The sequence below is a fragment of the Drosophila hydei genome, unplaced genomic scaffold (genome assembly GCF_003285905.1).
Source record: "Drosophila hydei strain 15085-1641.00,03,60 unplaced genomic scaffold, DhydRS2 tig00000060-arrow-pilon, whole genome shotgun sequence".
NCBI lineage: Eukaryota > Metazoa > Arthropoda > Insecta > Diptera > Drosophilidae > Drosophila > Drosophila hydei.
The window spans coordinates 10118929-10144940 of NW_022045656.1; the positions used below are offsets into that span (position 1 = coordinate 10118929).

Consider the following 26012-nt stretch of genomic DNA (forward strand, 5'->3'; position numbering starts at 1 on the left):
AGTTCCTGCACTGTGGACGAGTATTATGCAGTCGTTGTCGCCCGACTACAGCTGCTTGCTATTTGCTCTTCTTTGGCATCTTTGCTAACATTTTGCAGCGCTTAATTGTGTTAATTTTGTAATTATAAACATTTGTTTATCGTCTGCTGTTAGGCAGAATTTATGGGCTCATAGACAAGGCCAATTGAGTATTACTTGCAGTTTAAGCCAAATTCAGATTGAGCTATATACACACATAGATATATATATATGTGTGTATATAGCTCAATCTGCATTTGGCTTAAGCTGCAAGTAATACTCAATATATATATACATATATATATCTCATGTTTGGCATTTAATAGATAAGCCTTGAGCTGTTCATGCTTTATCTATTGAAGTTGTTTCCTTTAAACGAATTCGTCATGTTTATGTTCTGTCAAGAGCAAAGTTAACGTTTTATTGTTTCTTTATATCGATAAACAGGGCGCGCTGCTTGGCACCTTCCACAATTATTAAAACGTTATTATTAAAATATGGACCTTAACATTAAATTGTGAAAGTCAGTCGAACACGGCTCGTGCCGATGGTAAAATGCCAATAAAGAAAAAGAAACAAAGAAAAAAATAAACATTAAAAACTTTGGCTTAAACAAAGGCAAATGGCGAAAAGGCGAACAACAATTTGCAACTCAACGGCATTTAAAGTATTTGCAGATCGTGATAAATGCTACGCCCACCACATGCCAATAAAAGTAATAAGAAATAACTTATAAAATACTCTCTATTTGAGCTTGAATTTGTTACAATTTTTCAAGTGCTCATTAAGTTTCTTTGTTTAGTGTTTGTGCCTGTTGCAACACGAAATGTTGTTGTTGCCAGCTTGGCCGATTGGCTAATAAACAATAACAATATTCATAATGTTAGCAATGACCTTCAGCACACCACATTTCCACACCTCATCCAGGCTGTAGGCAATTAACAACACACCTCAATTCTCAACACTCAATTCTTATCAAGATTTCATATACTGAAGACAAATCAAAGTAATTTATATAGTTATTTGATAATTATGTATTATAACAATTTTAATTTTGAATGATCCTCACATGCAAGACAGCTATAAATAATTCAATTATAAGATTTGCCAGTAAATTTCTTTACTCATCTAAGAATCCAATTTCAGAAGTCTTCTTGCTGTCTAACTAGTCTTATATCTATCATCTGTCTGTCTATCTAACTATATATATTTAGGGTTGTCTATCTATATATTTATCTACTTACTTTATTTTCAATCTATCTATCTGTATGTCTATCTATCTATCTAGCTATCTCTCTATCTATTTATCTATCTATCTATCTTTCTATGTATCAATCTATCTATCTATCTATCTATCTATCTATCTAACTATCTAACTATCTATCTATCGATCTATCGATCTATCTATCTATCTATCTAACTATCTGTCACCTATCCATCTATGTATCTATCTATTTATCTGTTAATATATCCCTCTGTTTATCTATATATCTATTTGTCTATCTATCAATCTATCTAAATATCTTTCAATCAGCATCTAGCAATCAGTCTACATTAGTATAAATTTTTCATCATCATCTATGTATCTTTGCCTCTTTATATACTTACTATTAACTGTGTCTTGACTATCTAGCACATTTATATATATATATCTATCAACTATCTACATATTTATCTAACTATCCGCCCATTGATCTATTGTTTTATTTAATCATAAATTTACTCTGCTATCTATCCATATATTTATGTAACAATTCATCTCTTCATATCTGTCTATCTGCCTACACACTCATCTATATTTCTTATCGCATTCGCGCAGCAATTTTCGCATTCCAATCAGTTCACACAGCAAACGCAAGACATTTCAAAATAGCTCTCATATTTGTTTACTTCCCTCTCAGCCCATCAAAAAGCTCATTACAAATTTTAGTACTAGATTAAGTTTAAACAAAACTCTCACGCCCACACACACACACACTCAATTAAAAGAAGTTAATTTCTTGTCAAATTGCAGAACAAAAAACGTGAAAAAATACATTTTTTAATAAGTTTTTTTTTGTTGTCTTTCGCATGCGCAAGTTTGCGCCTTAAGTCTTTCGATTCAGCTGCGCTACTGCTGCTGCTGCTGTTGCTGCTACACGACTGACGCGACCGAGAGCCGAAGCAAAGAAGATGCGTGTAGCTGGCAACGTACAGTGGCAGCTCCAGTTCCGCTCACCTGCGGCCCTCGCGGCGTTGCTGCCACAGCCAAAGCCACAGCCACAGCCACAGCTACAGCTAGAGCTAGAGCCAGCTGCATGACTAATCCCATTACAAATAAGTGTTTTTGCTATTACATGACAACAACAAAGGCAACAAATGTTTATAGCATGCGGGCCTGGATGTGGGGTCTGGGGCCGGGATCTGGGCATGGGTAAGTGGATGTGAGGAGCATATTACTCCCGCGCTGCTCGTTCGCATCGATGTGCGACGCTCATCTTCGCTCTTCACAACGTCAAATGTTTGGCGCTTTAATTTAAAAGTAACTAGTTTACTATAACACTAAAGCTTCGCTCACGAGCTGAGCGGAGAGCACTCGATGCTGTAGTTATTGTTATTGTTGTAGCTGTTGCTTTGCATTATTTTGTAATGTTTTGTGTGTGTGTGTGCGTGTGTGTGTTGCTTTGCATTGCTACTTACTTTGAAACCTGCGCTCTTCGAAGCTTCCAAGCCAAAAAAAAACGAAAAAAAAAACAATTTTAAATGAGAAGAAGCAAAAAAAATAGATACGAAAATTTGGCGCGCTATTTTTGTTGTGATGGAAGTGCCGTCAGCGCCGACGTCGACGCCAACGCCGACGCCGACTGCGACAGCAAATGCAGCACATTTCAAATATAAATACTGGCCTACGAAATTGTTTCAGTATCACAATCAAGTCAACCATCTTCGCAAGAAGAACCAGCAACCAAACAATATTAATTCATCCAGTTGAACCTCAGCTACTAGTGCCGAGTCTCAAGTAGTAAACTAGAGAAAAGCAAACAGTTTCGTGTGTGTTTTGTACTAAATCCAAGCAAGTGACTGAACAAAATGAAGGTATAGAATTCAATATCCAACATTCGACATTCAACATCCAATATCAGCCCATGGACTGTCAGTGCAAAGTTGTGTTGTGTGTGTTGCAGTCCTGCCGCAAAGGGATTGCAACAAAAAGTGTTAAGCTAAGTCAAGGATATAGAACACAAAGAATGAATTCGTATTTGTTTTATTTGCGAGTTATACAAATTATATGAGCATCTTAGTTTCATTTTGAAGTCTTCCTCTTCCCAGCTTAGCAAGCTACAAAATTATTTATGCAAAAAGAAGTCAAGTTCAAAAATCGACTCAATCGATGCGATTCACTGAAAATACGCATAAATTTTCGCCAATTTCACAATAGTCCGCTATGATTTATATCTATCTGCATTTCGACACACATTTCGGCTTTGGCTACTGTTTAAAGCGCCTTCTCCAAATGTAAATTGGCTATAAAAAAACAAAAAAAGTTTGTAAGAATCGAAACTGTTAAGGCAGAGGCCAAACACCAAAACGCTGTTGTTTTGCATAAATTAAGAGACTTGTACTTTCAACTACAACAGATGAGTGCGCATCAGTGCCCATGTTTGGACTGCAGCTAGCACGATAAGCAAGGGACGAACACAACACCGAAGACAGCGCAATAAAAAATGTTTTGTTGTGTTTTGTTTTGTTACTCACTTTAACAGCCAATGAAGCATGAAAGTCGCCGAAGGTCTTGCACTCGCAACAAAAGTAATTGGGAAGAAGAAGAAATGTTGCAACACTTGTGCAATTAGAAGAGTCGCGACACGCAATCGGAAGAGCAATCTTTGCAGCTCCTTTAAGCACACTTTGCAAGTTTTTTGCCTAAGTCACTCACTCTATAGCGCAAGCTAGCTGCTACAACACTCATGCAATTAGAATATTAGCGAGGAACAGTCCTCTAGCAAAATGCAAGTTTTTTGTCTAAGTCACTCATTGCGTAGCAAAAGTATTGTAGCTGGTTGCTACAGCACTGAAAGAACTACGACAGGCAATCCTCTGCAAGTTTGTTGCCTAAGTCAGTCACTATAAAGCGCAAGCTAGCTGCTACAACACTCATGCAATTAGAATATTAGCGAGGAACAGTCCGCTTTAGCTGGTTGCTACAGCACTCCAAGAACTGCGGCAGGCAATCCTCTGCAAGTTTGTTGCTTAAGTCATTGGCATCGTAGCGCACATTAAGCTGCCTGCTACAACAGCACTCGCCAATTAGCCGAGCTGCGAGCGAGGCAATTGGTAGAACAATCAAACTGCTCAATCTGCTTGAACAAAAGTGGCAAGTCTGTTGCCCAAGTCACACACTAAGCTAACAGCTATATCACCTTTTGTCAACTAGACGTATGCGGAACATGCCCAATTGCGCTTCAGCAGGCAAATGTTGGCCCTTCACTTTGCCAAAAGGCGACCCAATTTCCACAAATTTGCATATTACACGCCTAAACGTGGCCAAAACAAAGCATAATTATAGTTATAAACAATGCGCCTAAACAATTGCACAAAAGAGCCATAAAGAGGGTAGTGCACAGCTAATTACGATAACAATTTTTAATGAGATTCTTTCAAAAGGGCAACAGAAACGAAAAGCAGCTAACAAATATAAAACAAACGAGCGACAATCAACTGTTGTCATTGGTGTTGTAGTTACCGAAGCACAGACAATTTGGATATGGGATCGAAAAGTTGACAAGCAACGGAACGAGTGGAAGATTCAGTTGCTTTCCCCGTCGCCTTGCTGATGGTCCTTGAAGATGGGCACATTCTCGTTCAACGCTCGAATCGCCACTTGATGTATCTTAAAACCATATAATCTGGGTTGGGGGAGTGGCAGGGATTAGTTAGGCAATCAAGCACAAGTCGCAGAGCAGCTCTCACCTAGGCACAAACTTTTGCTTGGTGCGCTTCGGTCGAACCTCTGGCTTGACCATAAAGAGCATGTGTGGAAAGCCGGTGCCGAAAAAGGCGCCATCGATGGCGGCATGTCGTCCCGATCGTGGCGCATAGACATCATTGCACTTGGGGCAAAAGATGCGCACCATATCCTCGCCAGGATTATCGCTCAAGCCAATGGGCAGCACGGGCTGGCGCTGGCAAAAGACACGCGGACAGAAGCCAAATACGCTCTTCTGATACTTATCCAGCATCAGGTCAATGCCACGATTTGTCAGTATGAAGCGAGCGTGTATCAGGCCATACAGCTTTTGGGCGCTCTGCTCCAGCTCAGCCTGAGGTGGTGTTTCCGACGCGGACTCATGGTCCAGATCGAGTATTATCTCCAGCGCACGGCGATAGTTGTTCACGTTCGAGTCGAGGAAGTTGAGATTGAACTTATCGTGTATATAGTCCTCGTCCACTTCGCAGAAAAATTCGTTTCCGCGCTGCCTGCAGAACCAGGGTATCCAGGCACCCTCATCCGAGTCTGTCATGGTTACCAAATTAAGCGACTGCTAAACACAAATACAGCTAAATAAATAAACGAAAAACAATTCCAATTTGGCTGACTGCAAAGCCGTCGCCTGCTCTCGCCTTCGTCTCAATTTGTGAAGCTGATTAAAAAAATCCTTTCCTCTTCTGCAGTGCTTCACAACGATCGCAATGCTCGTCTGCCTGGCTGCCTGGACACAAGCCGAGCCGCCAGTCCAGAATCAGTATCTGCCGCCCAACCAGTCGCCCCAGGCGCCATCCAACAACTATCTGCCGCCCACACAGAACTATCAGTCGCCGGCCAACAACTATTTGCCTCCTCAGCGCGGCGGCGGCGGCGGTGGCTCGGCACCCAGTAACAGCTATGGCGCACCTCTGCCACAGAGCCAGTATGGCGCACCCGGCCTCACCGGCGCCATCTTCAAGGGACAGAACGGCGGCGGCAATGGCGGCTATGGCGGCGGCAACGGCAACGCCGGCTACGGCCAGCGCGACGAGGAGCAGTATGGCCCAGCGAAGTACGAATTCAAATATGACGTGCAGGATTATGAGTCTGGCAACGACTTCGGTCATATGGAGTCGCGCGATGGTGACTTGGCCGTCGGCCGTTACTACGTGCTGCTGCCCGATGGCCGCAAGCAGATCGTCGAGTATGAGGCCGACCAGAATGGCTATCGCCCAACCATTCGCTACGAGCAGGTGGGCAATGGCAACGGCAACGGACGCAACGGCAACGGCGGCTACGACAGCAACGCGCAGCAGGGCAAATTCAATGGGTATCAGTAAGGCTAAGTGTGCCGTCTAGTGTTTCCAGTTTAGGTCGACCCTCTAACTATATAAACTTGTCCATAAACATTGTTTTTTATATATTATTATTATCGCTAACCGAGCTAAGTATTAAATGCATCACAGTTTGGCATGCACTGGCTTGTCATGCGAAACTCTCTCCCCACGCTGTACGCTATCATCCACACATTCCACAACTCTATTGCTGTCACTCTTTAGTCGAATGCCGCCATATTGCCATAGCCAGGCGCGTTCCGATGTCCAGCCGTTCCACTGTTCCCACTTTGCCCATGCCTGCTACATGTACCGTACTATTTTGCCGTTTGTTTTGTTAAGCGCCTTCATTTTGTGTCGTTCCACAACAGAACACACACACACACACACCAATACACGCAATGTGACCATCACACGCATTCATACATACATATACATAAGCATTGTATTTAGTTTTAAACGAATTCTGATGAAAAATGCATTGGATTGCACTCTTAATGGAAGACAAATGAGATTTTTTGTGTATAAATAATGATAACGAATAAAGAAAGCATTTTTGTATAAAACAAAGTAAAAAAAAAAAACATGAAATATGTATTTTATTTGAAACAGCTTCACATGGAAATTACTTCAGCACGCGCTCCAATTGTCCCTGGCTATTGTACTTATAAACGGGATCCTGCAATTTGCCTACGGCCGAGTACCTGAGCTGTGCTGTCAGATCATCGCCTGCAGTTTGCACCGTGCGATAGAGAACGCGCTGCAGTTTGTTATCGTCTGCAACTATATAGTAACGGCCCTCTTTAATCTTCGATCTCTGCAGATCGCTGGATGGTGCGGGAACTTCTTCTTCGGGATAGTCTATGCGAAAAGTGCCATCAGCTGGGGTTCCATATTGCGGGGATGGTGTTGTTTCGTCTTCCACTTGTTTGGACACTGGCTGCTGCCCCGGCATGTTTGGGGGCAAATAGTTCGAAGCGAGCTGAGCTGCATGCAACGTGCCAGCATGTTCAACACGTTGCCTGCTGATCTCAACACTGGTTTCCAGGTTGCCTGGCAAGCTGAATGGCACGCGAGGACGCCAACCAGCAGGTGCATAAGGCGCTCGCACAGGCGGCTCAGCAGAAATGCCAGCAAAAGCAAAGCCCAACAGAATTAACTGTAAAGCAAAGAAATGAGTAAGAAATCTTTGTTAAGCCAAATCTTCAACTGCAACATACCTTTTGCAGCATTTTGTTTAAAGTTGCATTTGTAACTGCAGTGCAAGACTTTAAGTAGAGGCATTTTTATATCAATGCATTTGCAATATTCAGCAAATGTTTGGCATGGCACGCACGTAACTCCCTGCCTCGCCTGACACACATAGAGCACATCTGTAAACACGTAATCCATCAAAAATAAATCACAACGATTCATTGACCTTGCCACAATTGGCAAGGGTTCAAATCACACATATTTCACGGTGTTTACAGGTATATCCGTTGTCTAACTGTAAAATATATATAGCTTAGACATATTGAATTTATCTAATTTGATAAATTGTAAATACCAAAAGAAAAAAAAAAATTTTAAAAAATATTACGGAAGAAGAATTTCTGAAAGAGCAAATGGCAAATGCTCCATGTTTATTTATGTTAAATATATCACGCAGCAGGTGGGAATCAACAAATTGCGCTTGTTCCGCATTAAATGAATTTTCATAAACAACATCATTAATATATTTTAATTGAACTTTGATTAATGTTTATTAAGATGCCTGATTTCTCTTCATTTATACAAACTATAATTATAATATATATATTATATATATATATATTTATATTTATATATATATTTATATATATATTTATATATGTGTTTTATCTATAAAAAAAAATCAGAGCCTAGCAAGCTATCTGCCTATAAGCTTTATTTTTCATATCTCTGATTTACTTTATCCATAGACTTTCCATTAAAATTAAGTGACATTTAACTTTTCAGAAGTCAGCTTTCTTAAATTGTATGTAAGTCAGTCAGTCAGTCAGAAGAAGGCGTGGCCGACTAAAAAAATGTTACGTATTCATCTTTTCAATTTAAGTCTCTTGTTGTTCAAGCATTCATACAATTTAAATCGCGCGCCAAACGCAGCTGACTTTTAGGGTGACCAGAGGTTTTCAATTTAATGCAGCCCTGAAAAGTGCTTATGAAGCGCAGAGCGCGCGCATTCAAACACAACCGTTTGCTATTAGTTCAAAAGTTTGTTTAATTAAATATTTACACTTTAAGTTAAGCTAAATTTGTAATATTACTTATTTTAATCGCACATAATCTCTTTTAATCATTTAAATTTCCCTTAAAGACAACTGAAACAATTGCAGCTTCCACTGTTAAATAATTTGTTAAGTTTTTGGTATGTTTATTTGATTTATCCTGTTTTCTCTACAACTTGCATTAAATCGTTCAATTTCACTGCTTGCACTATTTACTGTATGTATATATTTAAAACTGGTTAACTTCTACATTTGCCTCCTTACTGCTCGCCAGTCACGCCCAGCTTCTTCTTCAGCGATTCGGGCATCTCTGGTGGTGGTGGGCGTGGCATGCGCAGGAAGACCTTGACGGCATCATAAATGAACCATTGAGCGGCAGTGAGTGTGCCAATCATGACAATCCTAGGCATCAGACCGCCCCACAGACCTGTTTAGCAGTAAATATTTGATTAAACCGAATCTCTCCAGAGGATCAACGCCAGAAGAGGGTTACTTACCAGACCAGCCCAATTGCTTGGCGACATCAATGGCGCTGGCGCCCTTAGCCTGGTTCAGCTTAGAGACGACGGTATCTGCGGGATGGGAGACAATGTGGCGCATAGACATCATTGCACTTGGGGCAAAAGATGCGCACCATATCCTCGCCAGGATTATCGCTCAAGCCAATGGGCAGCACGGGCTGGCGCTGGCAAAAGACACGCGGACAGAAGCCAAATACGCTCTTCTGATACTTATCCAGCATCAGGTCAATGCCACGATTTGTCAGTATGAAGCGAGCGTGTATCAGGCCATACAGCTTTTGGGCGCTCTGCTCCAGCTCAGCCTGAGGTGGTGTTTCCGACGCGGACTCATGGTCCAGATCGAGTATTATCTCCAGCGCACGGCGATAGTTGTTCACGTTCGAGTCGAGGAAGTTGAGATTGAACTTATCGTGTATATAGTCCTCGTCCACTTCGCAGAAAAATTCGTTTCCGCGCTGCCTGCAGAACCAGGGTATCCAGGCACCCTCATCCGAGTCTGTCATGGTTACCAAATTAAGCGACTGCTAAACACAAATACAGCTAAATAAATAAACGAAAAACAATTCCAATTTGGCTGACTGCAAAGCCGTCGCCTGCTCTCGCCTTCGTCTCAATTTGTGAAGCTGATTAAAAAAATCCTTTCCTCTTCTGCAGTGCTTCACAACGATCGCAATGCTCGTCTGCCTGGCTGCCTGGACACAAGCCGAGCCGCCAGTCCAGAATCAGTATCTGCCGCCCAACCAGTCGCCCCAGGCGCCATCCAACAACTATCTGCCGCCCACACAGAACTATCAGTCGCCGGCCAACAACTATTTGCCTCCTCAGCGCGGCGGCGGCGGCGGTGGCTCGGCACCCAGTAACAGCTATGGCGCACCTCTGCCACAGAGCCAGTATGGCGCACCCGGCCTCACCGGCGCCATCTTCAAGGGACAGAACGGCGGCGGCAATGGCGGCTATGGCGGCGGCAACGGCAACGCCGGCTACGGCCAGCGCGACGAGGAGCAGTATGGCCCAGCGAAGTACGAATTCAAATATGACGTGCAGGATTATGAGTCTGGCAACGACTTCGGTCATATGGAGTCGCGCGATGGTGACTTGGCCGTCGGCCGTTACTACGTGCTGCTGCCCGATGGCCGCAAGCAGATCGTCGAGTATGAGGCCGACCAGAATGGCTATCGCCCAACCATTCGCTACGAGCAGGTGGGCAATGGCAACGGCAACGGACGCAACGGCAACGGCGGCTACGACAGCAACGCGCAGCAGGGCAAATTCAATGGGTATCAGTAAGGCTAAGTGTGCCGTCTAGTGTTTCCAGTTTAGGTCGACCCTCTAACTATATAAACTTGTCCATAAACATTGTTTTTTATATATTATTATTATCGCTAACCGAGCTAAGTATTAAATGCATCACAGTTTGGCATGCACTGGCTTGTCATGCGAAACTCTCTCCCCACGCTGTACGCTATCATCCACACATTCCACAACTCTATTGCTGTCACTCTTTAGTCGAATGCCGCCATATTGCCATAGCCAGGCGCGTTCCGATGTCCAGCCGTTCCACTGTTCCCACTTTGCCCATGCCTGCTACATGTACCGTACTATTTTGCCGTTTGTTTTGTTAAGCGCCTTCATTTTGTGTCGTTCCACAACAGAACACACACACACACACACCAATACACGCAATGTGACCATCACACGCATTCATACATACATATACATAAGCATTGTATTTAGTTTTAAACGAATTCTGATGAAAAATGCATTGGATTGCACTCTTAATGGAAGACAAATGAGATTTTTTGTGTATAAATAATGATAACGAATAAAGAAAGCATTTTTGTATAAAACAAAGTAAAAAAAAAAAACATGAAATATGTATTTTATTTGAAACAGCTTCACATGGAAATTACTTCAGCACGCGCTCCAATTGTCCCTGGCTATTGTACTTATAAACGGGATCCTGCAATTTGCCTACGGCCGAGTACCTGAGCTGTGCTGTCAGATCATCGCCTGCAGTTTGCACCGTGCGATAGAGAACGCGCTGCAGTTTGTTATCGTCTGCAACTATATAGTAACGGCCCTCTTTAATCTTCGATCTCTGCAGATCGCTGGATGGTGCGGGAACTTCTTCTTCGGGATAGTCTATGCGAAAAGTGCCATCAGCTGGGGTTCCATATTGCGGGGATGGTGTTGTTTCGTCTTCCACTTGTTTGGACACTGGCTGCTGCCCCGGCATGTTTGGGGGCAAATAGTTCGAAGCGAGCTGAGCTGCATGCAACGTGCCAGCATGTTCAACACGTTGCCTGCTGATCTCAACACTGGTTTCCAGGTTGCCTGGCAAGCTGAATGGCACGCGAGGACGCCAACCAGCAGGTGCATAAGGCGCTCGCACAGGCGGCTCAGCAGAAATGCCAGCAAAAGCAAAGCCCAACAGAATTAACTGTAAAGCAAAGAAATGAGTAAGAAATCTTTGTTAAGCCAAATCTTCAACTGCAACATACCTTTTGCAGCATTTTGTTTAAAGTTGCATTTGTAACTGCAGTGCAAGACTTTAAGTAGAGGCATTTTTATATCAATGCATTTGCAATATTCAGCAAATGTTTGGCATGGCACGCACGTAACTCCCTGCCTCGCCTGACACACATAGAGCACATCTGTAAACACGTAATCCATCAAAAATAAATCACAACGATTCATTGACCTTGCCACAATTGGCAAGGGTTCAAATCACACATATTTCACGGTGTTTACAGGTATATCCGTTGTCTAACTGTAAAATATATATAGCTTAGACATATTGAATTTATCTAATTTGATAAATTGTAAATACCAAAAGAAAAAAAAAAATTTTAAAAAATATTACGGAAGAAGAATTTCTGAAAGAGCAAATGGCAAATGCTCCATGTTTATTTATGTTAAATATATCACGCAGCAGGTGGGAATCAACAAATTGCGCTTGTTCCGCATTAAATGAATTTTCATAAACAACATCATTAATATATTTTAATTGAACTTTGATTAATGTTTATTAAGATGCCTGATTTCTCTTCATTTATACAAACTATAATTATAATATATATATTATATATATATATATTTATATTTATATATATATTTATATATATATTTATATATGTGTTTTATCTATAAAAAAAAATCAGAGCCTAGCAAGCTATCTGCCTATAAGCTTTATTTTTCATATCTCTGATTTACTTTATCCATAGACTTTCCATTAAAATTAAGTGACATTTAACTTTTCAGAAGTCAGCTTTCTTAAATTGTATGTAAGTCAGTCAGTCAGTCAGAAGAAGGCGTGGCCGACTAAAAAAATGTTACGTATTCATCTTTTCAATTTAAGTCTCTTGTTGTTCAAGCATTCATACAATTTAAATCGCGCGCCAAACGCAGCTGACTTTTAGGGTGACCAGAGGTTTTCAATTTAATGCAGCCCTGAAAAGTGCTTATGAAGCGCAGAGCGCGCGCATTCAAACACAACCGTTTGCTATTAGTTCAAAAGTTTGTTTAATTAAATATTTACACTTTAAGTTAAGCTAAATTTGTAATATTACTTATTTTAATCGCACATAATCTCTTTTAATCATTTAAATTTCCCTTAAAGACAACTGAAACAATTGCAGCTTCCACTGTTAAATAATTTGTTAAGTTTTTGGTATGTTTATTTGATTTATCCTGTTTTCTCTACAACTTGCATTAAATCGTTCAATTTCACTGCTTGCACTATTTACTGTATGTATATATTTAAAACTGGTTAACTTCTACATTTGCCTCCTTACTGCTCGCCAGTCACGCCCAGCTTCTTCTTCAGCGATTCGGGCATCTCTGGTGGTGGTGGGCGTGGCATGCGCAGGAAGACCTTGACGGCATCATAAATGAACCATTGAGCGGCAGTGAGTGTGCCAATCATGACAATCCTAGGCATCAGACCGCCCCACAGACCTGTTTAGCAGTAAATATTTGATTAAACCGAATCTCTCCAGAGGATCAACGCCAGAAGAGGGTTACTTACCAGACCAGCCCAATTGCTTGGCGACATCAATGGCGCTGGCGCCCTTAGCCTGGTTCAGCTTAGAGACGACGGTATCTGCGGGATGGGAGACAATGGCGCAGAACACGCCAGCAATGTAACCAGCAGCAAAGGTAACAATCAGCTGTTCACCCTTGGTGCAATCAGCACGTGGCTTGGGCACCACATACTTGTAGAGCAGCTCCAGTGTGCGCTCGAAGCAGGCGAACTTCATCATGGTGTATGGAATCTGTCGCATCCAGAGTGGCACCAGACCCTTGTAGAAGGCCGAGATGCCCTCCTGTGCGGTCATCTTCGGCAGCGCCTCGCGCAGCGTCTTGGCAAATCCAGGCGTTGTCTGTATCTTAACCTTGGCGGCTTCCATGGGCGACAGCGCGATATCCGCAAAGAATTCAGCCGAAGCCGACGCGGCCAAATAGAGGCCGGTTCTGTAAAGGAAGGCGTTCTCCTCGCCAATGGCATTGGCATACATGACTTTGAAGACCTCATATAGACCGAACTTGCACAGACCCTGCATCGAGTAGCCAATGAAAGTGGGCGCCCAGCCCTTGGCCAAGCCCCTGACGCCTTCCTCAGCCAAGCTGACCCGGAAGCCGTTCACCACACTCTTGTACTTGGCCGGATCCACCTGCAGACGGCACTTGACCAAATCGAGGGGCACCACCATCGTGTGGGTCGTACCGCACGAAATGATACCGCCCAAGCCGCACAGCACGAAATAGTGATTGGAGCCAAACTCACAGGAATCTGCAGGAAAAGTAAAATGACTTATTAATGATCCAGCAGCAAACAACTGCTCCAACTGCCAGCTTACCACCCTGAGCAACAGCAGCGGCGGCGAAATTGTGATTTGGGCTTAGCTGACGGGCAGCTCCATCTTTGGCTGAGGGCAGCAGCACGGGCGCAGGCGCGGGCGTCGAAGCAGCCTGACAGTTAACACTGGTGAATGGCGACTTGAACGTTGAGTTCTGAGCGGCCTCGAACAAGGATTTGAACATGTTGGCTAGCGAGGATGCTGTGGAAAAGGTTGAGGTTAATAGGTCATGATGTAATCGGCTGAAGATATCTCTTAAAGCTTACACAGAAGCGTTCAATACCGAAGCTAAAAAACAATCAAGAACATTTTCAAAATTCTCTTTTCAACTTTTCCTTCTTCAATCTATTATCGAACACATATTACCATTGGCATTGATCTTGCCCATTGAGCACATGCCCCGTCGTCATTTCTTTTATTTTTTACATAACTCTCGTTTTTTTTCCTCATTACGCATTACGTAATACGTTCGTGTGCAATCGAAAAAAAAACCAATTGGAAAACAAATGGATTATATAGTGTAGCTATTGGCCTTACCTCAAAGTGCGAGGAAGATTGTGCGGGGTGCAGAACAGAAGCTGAACTCTAGCTGAAGTAGCAAGTTGTCGTTGTTGGGTTTCAGAAAATAGAAACCTAAAAACAACGTTCGTTGTGCGCCAAACCAGAAAACCAAATGCAACTGCCCCAAGCACAAGACAAAAGATTGAGCACAAAATTTCGAACGTAGTGTTGTCATCTTGAGGCGAACTGTATCGGTTAGAAGCGGTTATGAATCGAACAGCTCAGAAATTGCAGCGCTCGAAAGAAATCTTATGACATATCACAAAATAAAGCTGAATACTTAAAAAAAGTTAAAATATATTATTATATATTAAAAATTTGTTTTAAAAAACAAATTTAATCATCATACGAGAGTTTTTCAAAATTCTCTTGTATTCTCTTTGACAACTCTGCTAGAATTTTGTTATTTCTAAATATACGCAACATTTTGGGCACTGAAAATCTGCTATTGAGCAAAATCTATTTTTTTATTGTTGAGTTTGCTGTAAAAATAAATTCATTAACGCGCCGACAGCTGTAGCCGCGAACAGGCAATTGGCTCTCAATCAAGGCTAGGAAGGTTTCCAATATTTCGTTGTAGTTTGTGTAAAATTTTGAAACATTTTATTTAGAGTTTTATATTTATGAACTAAAATCGATAATTAGTAACTTTATGTACTTAAAAACTATTACAAAAATGTATACTCTTGTTTCGAGTCGTTTCGTTACTTTGATAATAAGTACATTTAGTTGATTTAGTGCTTAACGTAGATATATATATATATATCTCTATATATATGTAAATGCTTAAAATATTGGAAGTAGCTGCATAATAATACTTTTTGCTATAAATTACAGTACACGCATGTAAATCGGGTACCTGGACAAAGATGGCAAAGTAGTTAACAATATAAACGACTTAAATATTAAATTGGCTGGCATTTTGTAGAGTTTGAATTGGTTTTCGACATCTGATTCTGATTGGCGGCCAGTTGGACTAACCCACAAAATAACCAAATTGGCAAACAAGCGGACTCCTTAAAAGTTAATTGCAACCTAACGAACTAGCTGCGACTCGACTACGACTCAGCCGTCTCCATGTGCCGGTGCACAGTCACCGGCGCCAGTATATAGTGGGAACGTGGCTCCTCTGCGTCCAGCGGCAGAGTGGTCTGACCATACACAGACGTTGTGCCGCGACATGGCGATGGTGTCGCTTGCTGCTGCTGCTTATAGCGCTCCGTCTTGGTGGCGGGCTGATTGCTCAAATACGGATGCGTATTGGACTGTTGGCGATTTGTGGGACTCGATATGGATGTTGATATGGACATGGTGTCCGATTTGCTGTGCCGCTTGTCGTGCAGCAGCAGCGGCTCCGCCAATGTAAAGCACTGCTGATCGGAGCTATCCTCATGCGGGGTCATGGTGCTATAGCCATGATCCGATTCACCATTCGGCGGTCGCCGATAGTAGCTGCTGCCACTCGACATGTGATACGGCGATATGTCAGCGGCATGCATTAGCTGACGCTGGGCAGCAGCATGATCATATCCGCCCGTGGGCGGCTCATCATGCGCCTGGCAATCGTCAAAATTGAAGCGGGACAGAGGCAGACCGTAATTCTCCTCCTGCACTGAGTCCACGTAGAACTGCTCCAGTGCCTGTGTATCCAGATTGTGCCTATAGCAATAAATGGCAAAGCCTATTACTATGGCCAGCACAACGATAGCGCCACCAAGCGGTCCAAAGGCGGAGTACGCATGTTGTTCCCGCTGTGGATTGTGTGCAGCCAACATCTCCAGCTCATCCAATTCACCATACGGTGTCAGCGATGCAAGCACACCATTAAAGCAGCCCGCTTGGGAGGAGCAGAAGGGCGTGGCGAAGGTATTCCCCTCTACGTCCTGTTGACACCATTCGCAGCCCATCATGCCGAGGCATTCTCGCTGGCTGGTATACGTCTCACAACCACCTCCGCCACCAACAGCGGCACAGCTTGGCAACAAGCTTAACAGCTGCGTGGTGGGTGGCAGTGCAAGGAAATGCTCGCTCGGTGGTGCACAATAGGGAAATTGCCTCGTATAATTCGTATAGTCATCCAGGTCGTTGGCACCAGCGCTTGCCAGCATGGGACATTCGCAGGGACACTCGCAGTCCGTTTGATCCATGCGCTTGCAGTTGAGACAAACCCGATCGATTGTGCTGCATGGACAGAATGCACCGCCATCGCAACTTGAGTTGAGCACCGCCGCGAACAGATTGCTGCCACGTATCAAGGCGATGGCATATTTCGTGCGCTCGCCATGCACCACATTGCTTAGAATTGTGGCCAAGGATGTGTTGAACGCGTAGTAGCGTTGCAGCGTACGATTCTGATAGCTGCCACATCCCAGTTTGCGCACCAGCTGGCCATGATTTAGCATATCGTTGGCAAGATATGATTCCTTGTGCGTCAGATGCTCGTGAGGGCGGCGTTGATTACGTGTGTGTGTGGACACCTGCAGCATGCTAGGATGCGCCAGCAAATAGCCTTCATGCTCGAACAGCAGGCACTTCATATGTGGCTGTTGGCACAGCGGGGTGCTGTCCAATATAAGGCGATAGTAAAAGGCGTAGGGTACATCCAACGCGACCACAGCCACAGGTCGATCCTGCTGTGCCGAATGTAATGCATCCGCTTTACCCTCAAAAATTGTATGCGCTATAGTCACGATATAGCCTGCTCCGCCAGCATCTAGATACGGTGCTGTGCTGACGATACGGCCCGGCTGGGCCATGGCCTGCCGGAACCAAGGTCGCCTGGTTGCATCATAGCTGCTGCTTAACAGACAACCTGGATACAGCTGCAACACGCCACTGACACTGGCTATATAACGTCGGATAATATGACCATGCAACGATCCACCCGAATCCTGATGCCGACGCCGTAGCTGTTGCATGGCCTGGTATAAAACGACCACCTCGTGTCGTATGCGAGGACGTAGACCGGGATTGGCAAACAAACCCCGCGAATCACGCAAATAAGCCATAATGGATTCCACCTGACGCAACTGCGTGCGAGGTCGATTGTTATGCAGAAAGGCAAAGGGCGAATTAAAGGCAGCAGCACTTAGGAAAAGAGTAGGCGCATCTGAAAGAAAAGAATTAGAGTATATATATACATCGATCTGTGCGCTTAAAAGTCACTGTTACTCACCCATTGTGGCCAGCTGCCTGAAGTAGCGGCAGTTTGTGGGCGCTCCAGTGCCAACATTTTGCAACAAATCCAAGCGGTGGTACAATATATCCATGCTGTCGGCGTAGTACCCATACTCATAACTAGACACAGCATCCAATCGATTGTAACGCTGCTGTGGAGCGGATGTATTATGAGCGGCAGTGCCGCTGATGCTGGAAGTGCTCACTAGACAGAGTAAATAAATGCCCAGCACGGATTGCCAGTGATAGGTGCGCAGCAACTGTTGGCGACCCAAATATATGACACTGCTGGCATTGCCGTGCTCTTCGTGCAGCAGACGGTGCAGAACGCTGGAAAAATCTGTGGCATTCTCAAGGTAAGCTATATTAACTGGATATGCTGTTTCACGCTGGATGAGAGGCCGAGGGAAAGCCGGATGGGCTAAAGTATTTCCAGTGTCCCGATCCAGCAGAAAGGCATAGCTGAAGCCCTGCTTGGCAGCAGGCGAAGCATTCGGATAGTTAAGCAAGTCCTCCAGCAAATCAGCCAAGTACAAATTCACGCCCACAACACCATATGGCGGAACGGCATGTGTAATAGCAACCAGAACATCTAACAGATACAACAGACTAAGTTAAGCAAGGAGCTGAGGGAATACAATAGACTTACCTCCACTCTCGGCATCCACAACGGGCTGATGTACTTCCAGTGAGTCTATGAGGAAACGCTCTGAGAAAAGCTGTCCAAAGACACGGCTGCTCGCTCGAGGTATTGTTTCCGCATGCATCTTGTTAAGCACAAAGAATCGGCCTGCCAATTGCGCCTCCTGGCCAGCGGGCAGCCATGCACTCACATCAATATCGAACTTCGTATAGTTCTGCGTGGCCACATCACTGAGGAATTGTTTCTCATACATTATGCGCTTCTCATCGAGTACTACGGCGCATGTGTTGATGATAACCGGCGATGGCAGACGACTCTGGCCCTGGGCCAGCACACGCAACACATGCATGGCATCCGACAGATTTGTAAGCAGTCCACGCGTCACATAGACAAACTCAATGGGTTGCTCTGAAACATTTACCAGTTGTGCTTGCTGCAGTCGATGCAGCATTTCGAAGGCATATTCAAAGCCCAATGTGTGATTGATCATGCCACGACCCAAGCTCAGATTATTCACGTAGCTAAGAATCTCATCCTTGTGTGCTCGTGTTGCGCTATATATGCCGTGAACAGCGTCGCCAGGAAAGGCATCCAGATACATAAAATCCGCCTCGCTTGATATAGTCACCAGAGATACATAGTCGGTGTCCTCCAATAGTAGCAGCAACTCTTGAACTGTGGGAAAGTGTTCAAAATAAATTAGTTATCAAGTCAAGATACTAATTCCTTACCAAAGCTTTTGGTTATTTCAAAGAGCTCCGCATTCAATGCAGATCCCACATCTATGAGCAGCATCACAAACTTTCGTTTGATGGCGGAAACGTATAGACGGCGAAAATATGCAGTGCCTAAAGCCCCATCACTGCTGGAGAGGAAATAAATGTGCTTGAAGTGGCTGAAGCTGCTGCTGCTGGTGCTGCTAGCTTTATTTTTGTGTTTGTTCTTGCTGCTGTTTGCCTCGTTGTCACTAGGATTAGTGCTCAAGAGCTGCCGCAATATCGCTAGCTGATCGGCAATATAGCTATTGGCTGCTAGCGATCGTCCATTGTTTTCATTCAGGAATGTGGCGCGCGATACTTCATCCGATTTGAGATAATTTAAGATTTGTATTTGCTGTTTATTATAATGAGCCGAGGCCAAGGATACGGCGTCCACATTCGACTCGTAGTATGGTTGACATTTCTCAATTTGCGTATTTAGATAGAGATGCATATGATCATTGTTAGCCGCCGTATTCTTACTCTCTTCCTCCTCCACTTCAAAGTCAAATTCGCTTTGTTGCTCATCATCGCCGTCGTCGTCATAGCTGTGCTGCTGGAGTAGCACTTTACTAAGATTGAAGCGTAATAAGTCCCGCAGTTCAAGTACAACATGTGTTGCTCTCTGCAGCTTTCGTCCCAGACGCTGGCTAAATGCTTGCAGATCCTGCTGCACGGTTTCATTGTCGTTGCCAGACGACAGCCGCGTGGTAACAGAACTCGCAAAATGAATAGAGTCAAAGATTTCCTGCAAGGATTCGATGAGAGTTACAGCCGAAACAGCAGTCAAGGAATATCATAAGACTTACTTGTATTTTGGTTACGAGCATCTCAACATTACGTATACTATGTAACTTGTTCTCCACATTGTGCCTTAGCTGCACAACGTTCTGCTGATTGTAGTTGACGAAGAAAACACTTGCTGGAGTCTGCTGGAGCGGCATATAGCCGACAGCAGCATTGGACGTAGGCACTTTGTAATTATTGCTAGTTATGGTTTCATTTGTTATGGTTGCGTTTTTGCGTATGCTTAGAGGTAGAGGAGGAACATGTTCATTGCTTGGTGATGTATGGGCACTTGCCGCCAGGAGTAGGAGCAGCGCAATGCCGCCCCACATCTTGCTGTTTTCCTGGTAGGCTCTAAAAGCCACGACTACCGCGTCATTTATATAAAAACAAAACTATTTTACTGTAATACTTTTATGCTGCTGCAAATGCTGCTGCCCGATAATCTATGATATCGGTCGATAAATTTGATCGAGAACTCCGCATTTAACATCCACACCAATCGAAACAATTGTATATTCATGACGATATATTACTCATAAGTAACGATATTTTTTAAGTATCGAAACTAAATTTTGATTCGATGATAAGAAATTGCCTTTATACTACCATCGAGTGAATCATAATAAGAAACGATATTTTGTAGGTATCGAAACTAAATTGTGAATCGACGATAAGAGAATAACATTACACTACCGTCGTGTGAATCATAAAAGAAGTTATTAATTTTAACAAACAATGGCCGCCACCTTGAAACCGTATTTGACCGCTGTCCGACACTCCTTGACTGCTGCAATGTGTCTACATGATTTTCCATCGCAAGTTGTGGAACGGCACAACAAGCCGGAGGTGGAAATTTGTTCCAGCAAAGAACTGGTGCTCACGCCTATCGTTGTGTCTCGCAATGAGAGAGAGAAGGTGCTTATTGAGCCGTCCATCAATTCGGTACGTGTAAGCATTGCTGTAAAGCAGGCAGATGAAATCGAACGCATTCTTTGCCACAAGTTTACACGCTTTATGATGCGTCGCGCCGAATCCTTTATCATACTGCGGCGCAAGCCAATCGATGGATACGATATTAGTTTTCTGATAACAAATTTCCACACGGAACAAATGTACAAACATAAACTAGTGGACTTCGTCATTAGTTTCATGGAGGAAATCGATAAAGAAATTAGTGAAATGAAACTTGCGGTGAATGCGAGAGCCCGCACCTGTGCTGAGGAATTCTTGAAGCGCTTTTAGTATAATGATCAGTAACTTACGAAAGTATTACATAATTGATTCAATAAATAAATATGTGTTTTTTAAAATAATACATTTTTTAAACTGTATATTAAAGGGGAACATTCTGTAGTCTGTATTCATATTGACAATTTACTGTTTGCTCTTATCATCAAACACCCACCACTCGATATGTAGGTCGATAGTAAGGACAATGTTTCCTTTAACCGATTAAAATATTATATTGAAGTCTTTTAGGCATGTTGACTTTTGTTTCTTAAACTTGCAAAAGTAAGAACTATCCTTTAGAGCAAATTTAATTTTTATTTATCACTTTTCAAAAAGAGATAAGCTATATTTAGTCTGTCAGAGGTTTGTAACTAAGAAAAAATTACTATCTTTGACTTACATAATAATAACGCAATAACAATAATTACTATAATAATAAATTATTATTAATTTTATTATTACATTTATTATTATTAATTTATCCAAAGCAAAATGGAAAAAATTACGAGATCTGGCCCAATTCATTAATTTAAATCTTCCCGCTTTTTTGTATGTTCATTTTTATTTTTACATTGTACAACACTGATGCGTAACAGCCCTGCGTAACTCAATATCAACAAACGAAACACGCGGAAGGCTCTAGATTGGGCTGAAATTTGATTTGATTTGAAAATGGTAGCGACAAAAGTTAAGAATAACGCAAATGTTAAGCAAAAGAAATCCAAAACCGATACCGATATAGCAGCGCTTAAATCGAGTGGCTGGCAAAAGGTAAAAATTAAGGGCCATGTGATATCTAACGACTTTACCGGTTACGAAGGGATGATCGGCCTGGAAGTTCTCAAAGATTACGATCCAGCGCTGGTAAAGTCGACTCAGAAACAGAGCACCGAAGGTAGATATGAAAAGAGTAACCGACGGAAGCGATCCAAATCAGCAAATGATTCTGAGGAGTCGTCTAGCGAAGAGGAAGACAGCGACGATGATACTGAAGATGAGGCAGCAACCAAGAAGTCCAGTAAAAAGAAAGCTCTGCTGGCCGAACGACATGCACTGAGACTTCAGAAACATCGGGAGAAGCGTGAAAAACGTAAGGAAGATCGAAAACAAAAGAAATCGGCACCCTCTACAAAGCAGGCCAAACAAATCAAGCCACAATTCACGCCAAACGAAGGCTATGCTCCAGATCGTTTTGCGTTGCTTCGACCGCCGCCGCCGTCAGATGATGAAGAGGAAGAGCTGGAATGTGCGGAGAGTGCCGAGGATGAGGAAGTGCCAGAGCTTGTGTCATGTGAGTCATTACCAAGCAAGCTAGATATGACGAAATGGCATGGAATGGGCGTGCCAGAGCCAATTATGCGAGCTTTGGCGGAGCTGGGCTATGAAGCGCCCACTCAAATACAGGCCATGACGCTGCCTGCGGCAATTCATGGCAAGAAGGATATTTTGGGTGCTGCGGAAACTGGAAGTGGCAAAACTCTCGCCTTTGGCATACCCATCCTCTCAGGCATAATGGAGCTGAAGCAACGCAATGACGGCACTGGTATACGAAAGGCGCCAAAGGTTAAAGGAGATCGACCGGTAGAAGTGGCGCCGCCATCAAAGGATAATCACGAGCTGACGCCGCCGCCAGAAGAGCTGGATTACGTGTCCGGCGCTAGTGATGAAGACAGCGACAATGAGCAAGACCAACAGGGAAAACAACGTCCACTCTACGCTGTGGTGCTAACGCCCACCCGTGAATTGGCTGTGCAGGTGAAAAACCATTTAGTCAGTGCGGCTAAATATACTGGCATTAATGTCGCAGCCATCTTTGGCGGCCTGTCTGTGGCCAAGCAGGAGCGCGTGTTGCGTCAATGCCCCGAAATTGTGGTTGCCACGCCGGGGCGACTCTGGGAATTGTTTGCACAGGGCAATAACCATCTGAGCAAGATTGAAAATGTTAGTTTTCTGTGCATTGATGAGACCGATCGCATGGTGGAGAAGGGACATTTCGAGGAGCTGCGAAGTCTGCTCAAAGTGCTTAATGCAGATGAGGATCGCAAAAAGCTGCGACAAAACTTTGTCTTCTCTGCCACTTTAACGCTCGTCCATGATCTGCCCGATCATATGCAAAGTAAGTAGAGTTGAATTACATGGATCACACAGTTCCTAATTTTGAATATCATAGAACGTAATCTGGCCAAGCGACCCAAGTTCGTCAAGCAAACTGTAGATCAAAAGATTGAAAGCCTAATTGAAGAGTTGGGCATATCGCAGCCCAAGATTGTGGACATCACCAACAGTCAGCGTAAGTAACTTGCAGAGCTAAGAAATTTATTTTTAATTATGTTTCAACCTCTTTTTAGAAACGGCTCAGACGCTCACCGAGAGTCGCTTGCTGTGTGCTATCGATGAGAAGGATTACTATTTGTACTATTTTGTACAACGTCATCCTGGTCGCACGATTGTCTTCTGCAACTCTATTGATTGTGTCAAGCGTCTAGCCACGCTGTTCGGTTTGCTGGACTGCAATCCCTTGCCACTGCACGCAAATATGATTCAGAAACAGCGACTGAAAAATTTGGAACGTTTCCGTGACAATCCGATTGGGTTGCTGATTGCCACCGATGTGGCTGCCCGTGGCTTAGATATACCCAATGTTGAGCATGTCATACACTACCAGGTGCCACGCACCAGTGAGAATTATGTGCATCGCTCAGGTCGCACAGCGCGTGCCAACAAACATGGCATAACCGTGATGTTTATGGAACCTGGCGAGGTGAAGACCTATGTAAGGTTATACAAGACGCTGGAAAGAAGTAGGTTACCAAAATTGGAAATCGGGAATCATAGTTAATATCAAGCGTTTTGCTTACAGCTGAGGATTTACCCCTGTTTCCAATCTCTGAACGTTTCTTGGGCTCTGTAAAGGAACGCGTTAACCTGGCCCGTGAGCTGGACAAAGAGGAATTAAAGTTGCGACGCACTCAAAGCGAAGAGGGTTGGATGAAAAAACATGCTGAGGAAATGGATATGATCATTGATGGCTACAACGATGAGTCGTAGGTGGACATGTGCTCATGCTAGTCATTATTGTAATACTTTTATCTGTTGTAGTGGTAGCGACCAGGACGAAGATGCGTTTGTCATTGAAAGGAGGCGCAATCGCTTGCATGTGGACACAGTACGAGCACAACTTAGCGCACTATTATCACGGCCTATTTTTCCCAAGGGATTCAGCTTCAAATATCCCACCAGCACGGGTCAGCTGCCCTCGGGCACGGATATTGCCAGCAGTAATTCCCGAAGCGCTGTGGAAACAATGAAGGCAGCCATCGAGGACATGAAACTGGCCAAGCAGCAGCGCAACAAACGCAAACGCAATGTGTAAATAAATATATGCTAGTTTACTGTACAAATATATAAATATTAACAAGGATGCATTCAGTGCTTGGAAACAAAGTAGCGTGTGCCAGCCTCGGTGAGGGAACGTGCGTGCTTGGCTAGTAATGTGGACACAGAAAGCGCAGGCGTCGTAAAGCAGCTGCAATGATAAAGAATTTGTTTCAAATAAGAAACTGTCAATGATTGAAGTTTCTGTTAAGCTTACTCAATGTATGGCTCCATCTCCTCCAGTGTCCATTTGCGTTTCGTTTTGAATAAGGCGCGCATGCGATCATTAATATTGGATGGCAGCTGCTCCTCAGCCAGGGAACGCACACAGGGCTGGGCACCCTCCTTATCCAAGATGCCCAATCCCCGCAAATACTCGATCTTACAGCTCATACCTTCCGGCAGTGCCTCCTGCCAGGTGGCCATAAACTCATCGTTGCGAAAACGCAGACCTGGTTGCAAAATATTCTGTGCAACAATCCGTGCCACAAGTGACTCTTGATATTTGAACTTGTTGGGGCAACGATCACTGGGCTTTGTATAGATATCAAACAGTCCAGCTACAATTGGTTCGGGAGCAATGCCTTGCAGAGCATAAATTGTCTCTTCGCGTTCCACCTCATCCAGTGCCCAAGAGTTTTCACTAATCAGTCCAAGCATTAAGGTAATTATACGATATTCGTACTCGTAGTCGAGGATGCGTATATGACCATCGAACTCGAGCGCCCTGTACTGGTGGAGTCCCTCAACAAACTGTGCCCGACTGCACTGCACTGTATTCAAAAGTTGTTGGAAACTGAACAATAGCTTGCGCTCAATACAATATTCGTTCTCTGGACCGGAGTAGCGAGTCAGCTGTAGCAATTCACCGAGCTTACGATATCGTGGTCTTATCTCACGACATTCAAAGTATTCATGAAATATAGTGAGCACCTGCCTCTGTTCTAAGGTGCGGGGCACCTCCAAATCATCATCGGCACTGTCGTTGAGACTACGCTCAAGCGAGGTATTCGCATTGCCTGTACGTGGACTCTTCAATGGGGAAGTACTCGTTGCAGCAGCAAACTTTAAATCGGGCACCAATAATAAACTATTTGAGATCTCAGCGCCCTTCACGTCGTAGGTGCGTTCATCTGTGCAGAGCACAACCTTCTCATGCAAACCGCCTTTAAAATGCAACGTTTGGCCGGTACGAATCTGTTGCAACATGTGCTCATCCAACTCCAGCAGCCGCAAATTATCACTGACAACATTAGCGCTTGGATAGTACAAAGCCTGCGTTAGTTGTGTGAGCTGGCGTTCATCCATTTTTGCATGCCTCACAATAGCCTTGACGTCTTCCGCTGTTCGCACATAGCTAAACAGTATAAATAATGTTATAGTAATTCAACTATTTATTTATATTTTTTAAAAACTTACTGCTGCGGCGCATTTTCATCCACTTCCATGTCCATCGCATGTGTTGTCCGCCAAAAACTGTTTTAACAAAATGGATTCAAGCGTTGCCGTACTATTAGAAATGTATTTGCTGCTAGCAAAATGTAATAAAACCG

The 26012-nt window shown here is 43.7% G+C and overlaps 9 protein-coding genes across 9 annotated transcripts; 4 read left to right on the top strand and 5 right to left on the bottom strand.

Annotated features, from left to right (window-relative positions):
* The first annotated feature begins 3014 nt into the window (after positions 1 to 3014).
* On the top strand, positions 3015 to 6309 carry LOC111597041 (pro-resilin). Its single transcript, XM_023311555.2, has 2 exons — positions 3015 to 3093; positions 5671 to 6309. Exons 1-2 carry the CDS (start codon positions 3088 to 3090, stop codon positions 6301 to 6303), a joined length of 639 nt encoding a protein of 212 aa, XP_023167323.1. The 5' UTR covers positions 3015 to 3087; the 3' UTR covers positions 6304 to 6309.
* On the bottom strand, positions 4627 to 9677 carry LOC111597040 (casein kinase II subunit beta'). Its single transcript, XM_030226112.1, has 3 exons — positions 9138 to 9677; positions 4969 to 5086; positions 4627 to 4904 (listed from the first exon to the last, which is right to left on the bottom strand). Exons 1-3 carry the CDS (start codon positions 9568 to 9570, stop codon positions 4805 to 4807), a joined length of 651 nt encoding a protein of 216 aa, XP_030081972.1. The 5' UTR covers positions 9571 to 9677; the 3' UTR covers positions 4627 to 4804.
* Positions 9678 to 9712: 35 nt separating this feature from the next.
* LOC115483812 (pro-resilin-like) lies at positions 9713 to 10360 on the top strand (the record flags this gene model as incomplete). Its single annotated transcript, XM_030226152.1, has 1 exon — positions 9713 to 10360. A coding segment is annotated over one exon (642 nt), but the record flags the coding sequence as incomplete, so codon positions are not given.
* A 613-nt stretch (positions 10361 to 10973) lies between these two features.
* LOC111597128 lies at positions 10974 to 11580 on the bottom strand. The gene is made up of 2 exons (XM_023311689.2): positions 11569 to 11580; positions 10974 to 11507 (listed from the first exon to the last, which is right to left on the bottom strand). The coding sequence occupies exons 1-2, from the start codon at positions 11578 to 11580 to the stop codon at positions 10974 to 10976; spliced, it is 546 nt and encodes a 181-aa protein (XP_023167457.1).
* Positions 11581 to 12719: 1139 nt separating this feature from the next.
* Positions 12720 to 14617, bottom strand: LOC111597002 (phosphate carrier protein, mitochondrial). The gene is made up of 4 exons (XM_023311503.2): positions 14464 to 14617; positions 13927 to 14127; positions 13095 to 13859; positions 12720 to 13024 (listed from the first exon to the last, which is right to left on the bottom strand). The coding sequence occupies exons 2-4, from the start codon at positions 14108 to 14110 to the stop codon at positions 12858 to 12860; spliced, it is 1116 nt and encodes a 371-aa protein (XP_023167271.2). The 5' UTR covers positions 14111 to 14127; positions 14464 to 14617; the 3' UTR covers positions 12720 to 12857.
* A 641-nt stretch (positions 14618 to 15258) lies between these two features.
* LOC111597066 (VWFA and cache domain-containing protein CG16868) lies at positions 15259 to 20333 on the bottom strand. The gene is made up of 5 exons (XM_023311593.2): positions 19875 to 20333; positions 19039 to 19813; positions 18314 to 18982; positions 17663 to 18256; positions 15259 to 17596 (listed from the first exon to the last, which is right to left on the bottom strand). Exons 1-5 carry the CDS (start codon positions 20181 to 20183, stop codon positions 15546 to 15548), a joined length of 4398 nt encoding a protein of 1465 aa, XP_023167361.2. The 5' UTR covers positions 20184 to 20333; the 3' UTR covers positions 15259 to 15545.
* A 116-nt stretch (positions 20334 to 20449) lies between these two features.
* On the top strand, positions 20450 to 21111 carry LOC111597138 (actin-related protein 2/3 complex subunit 4). The gene has a single exon (XM_023311699.2). It carries the CDS (start codon positions 20590 to 20592, stop codon positions 21094 to 21096), a length of 507 nt encoding a protein of 168 aa, XP_023167467.1. The 5' UTR covers positions 20450 to 20589; the 3' UTR covers positions 21097 to 21111.
* A 561-nt stretch (positions 21112 to 21672) lies between these two features.
* LOC111597135 (ATP-dependent RNA helicase DDX24) lies at positions 21673 to 24477 on the top strand. Its single transcript, XM_023311696.2, has 5 exons — positions 21673 to 23200; positions 23255 to 23374; positions 23433 to 23885; positions 23945 to 24128; positions 24184 to 24477. Exons 1-5 carry the CDS (start codon positions 21757 to 21759, stop codon positions 24455 to 24457), a joined length of 2475 nt encoding a protein of 824 aa, XP_023167464.2. The 5' UTR covers positions 21673 to 21756; the 3' UTR covers positions 24458 to 24477.
* LOC111597136 (sister chromatid cohesion protein DCC1) lies at positions 24452 to 25934 on the bottom strand. The gene is made up of 3 exons (XM_023311697.2): positions 25879 to 25934; positions 24677 to 25816; positions 24452 to 24610 (listed from the first exon to the last, which is right to left on the bottom strand). Exons 1-3 carry the CDS (start codon positions 25911 to 25913, stop codon positions 24511 to 24513), a joined length of 1275 nt encoding a protein of 424 aa, XP_023167465.2. The 5' UTR covers positions 25914 to 25934; the 3' UTR covers positions 24452 to 24510.
* Between the last annotated feature and the right edge of the window lie 78 nt (positions 25935 to 26012).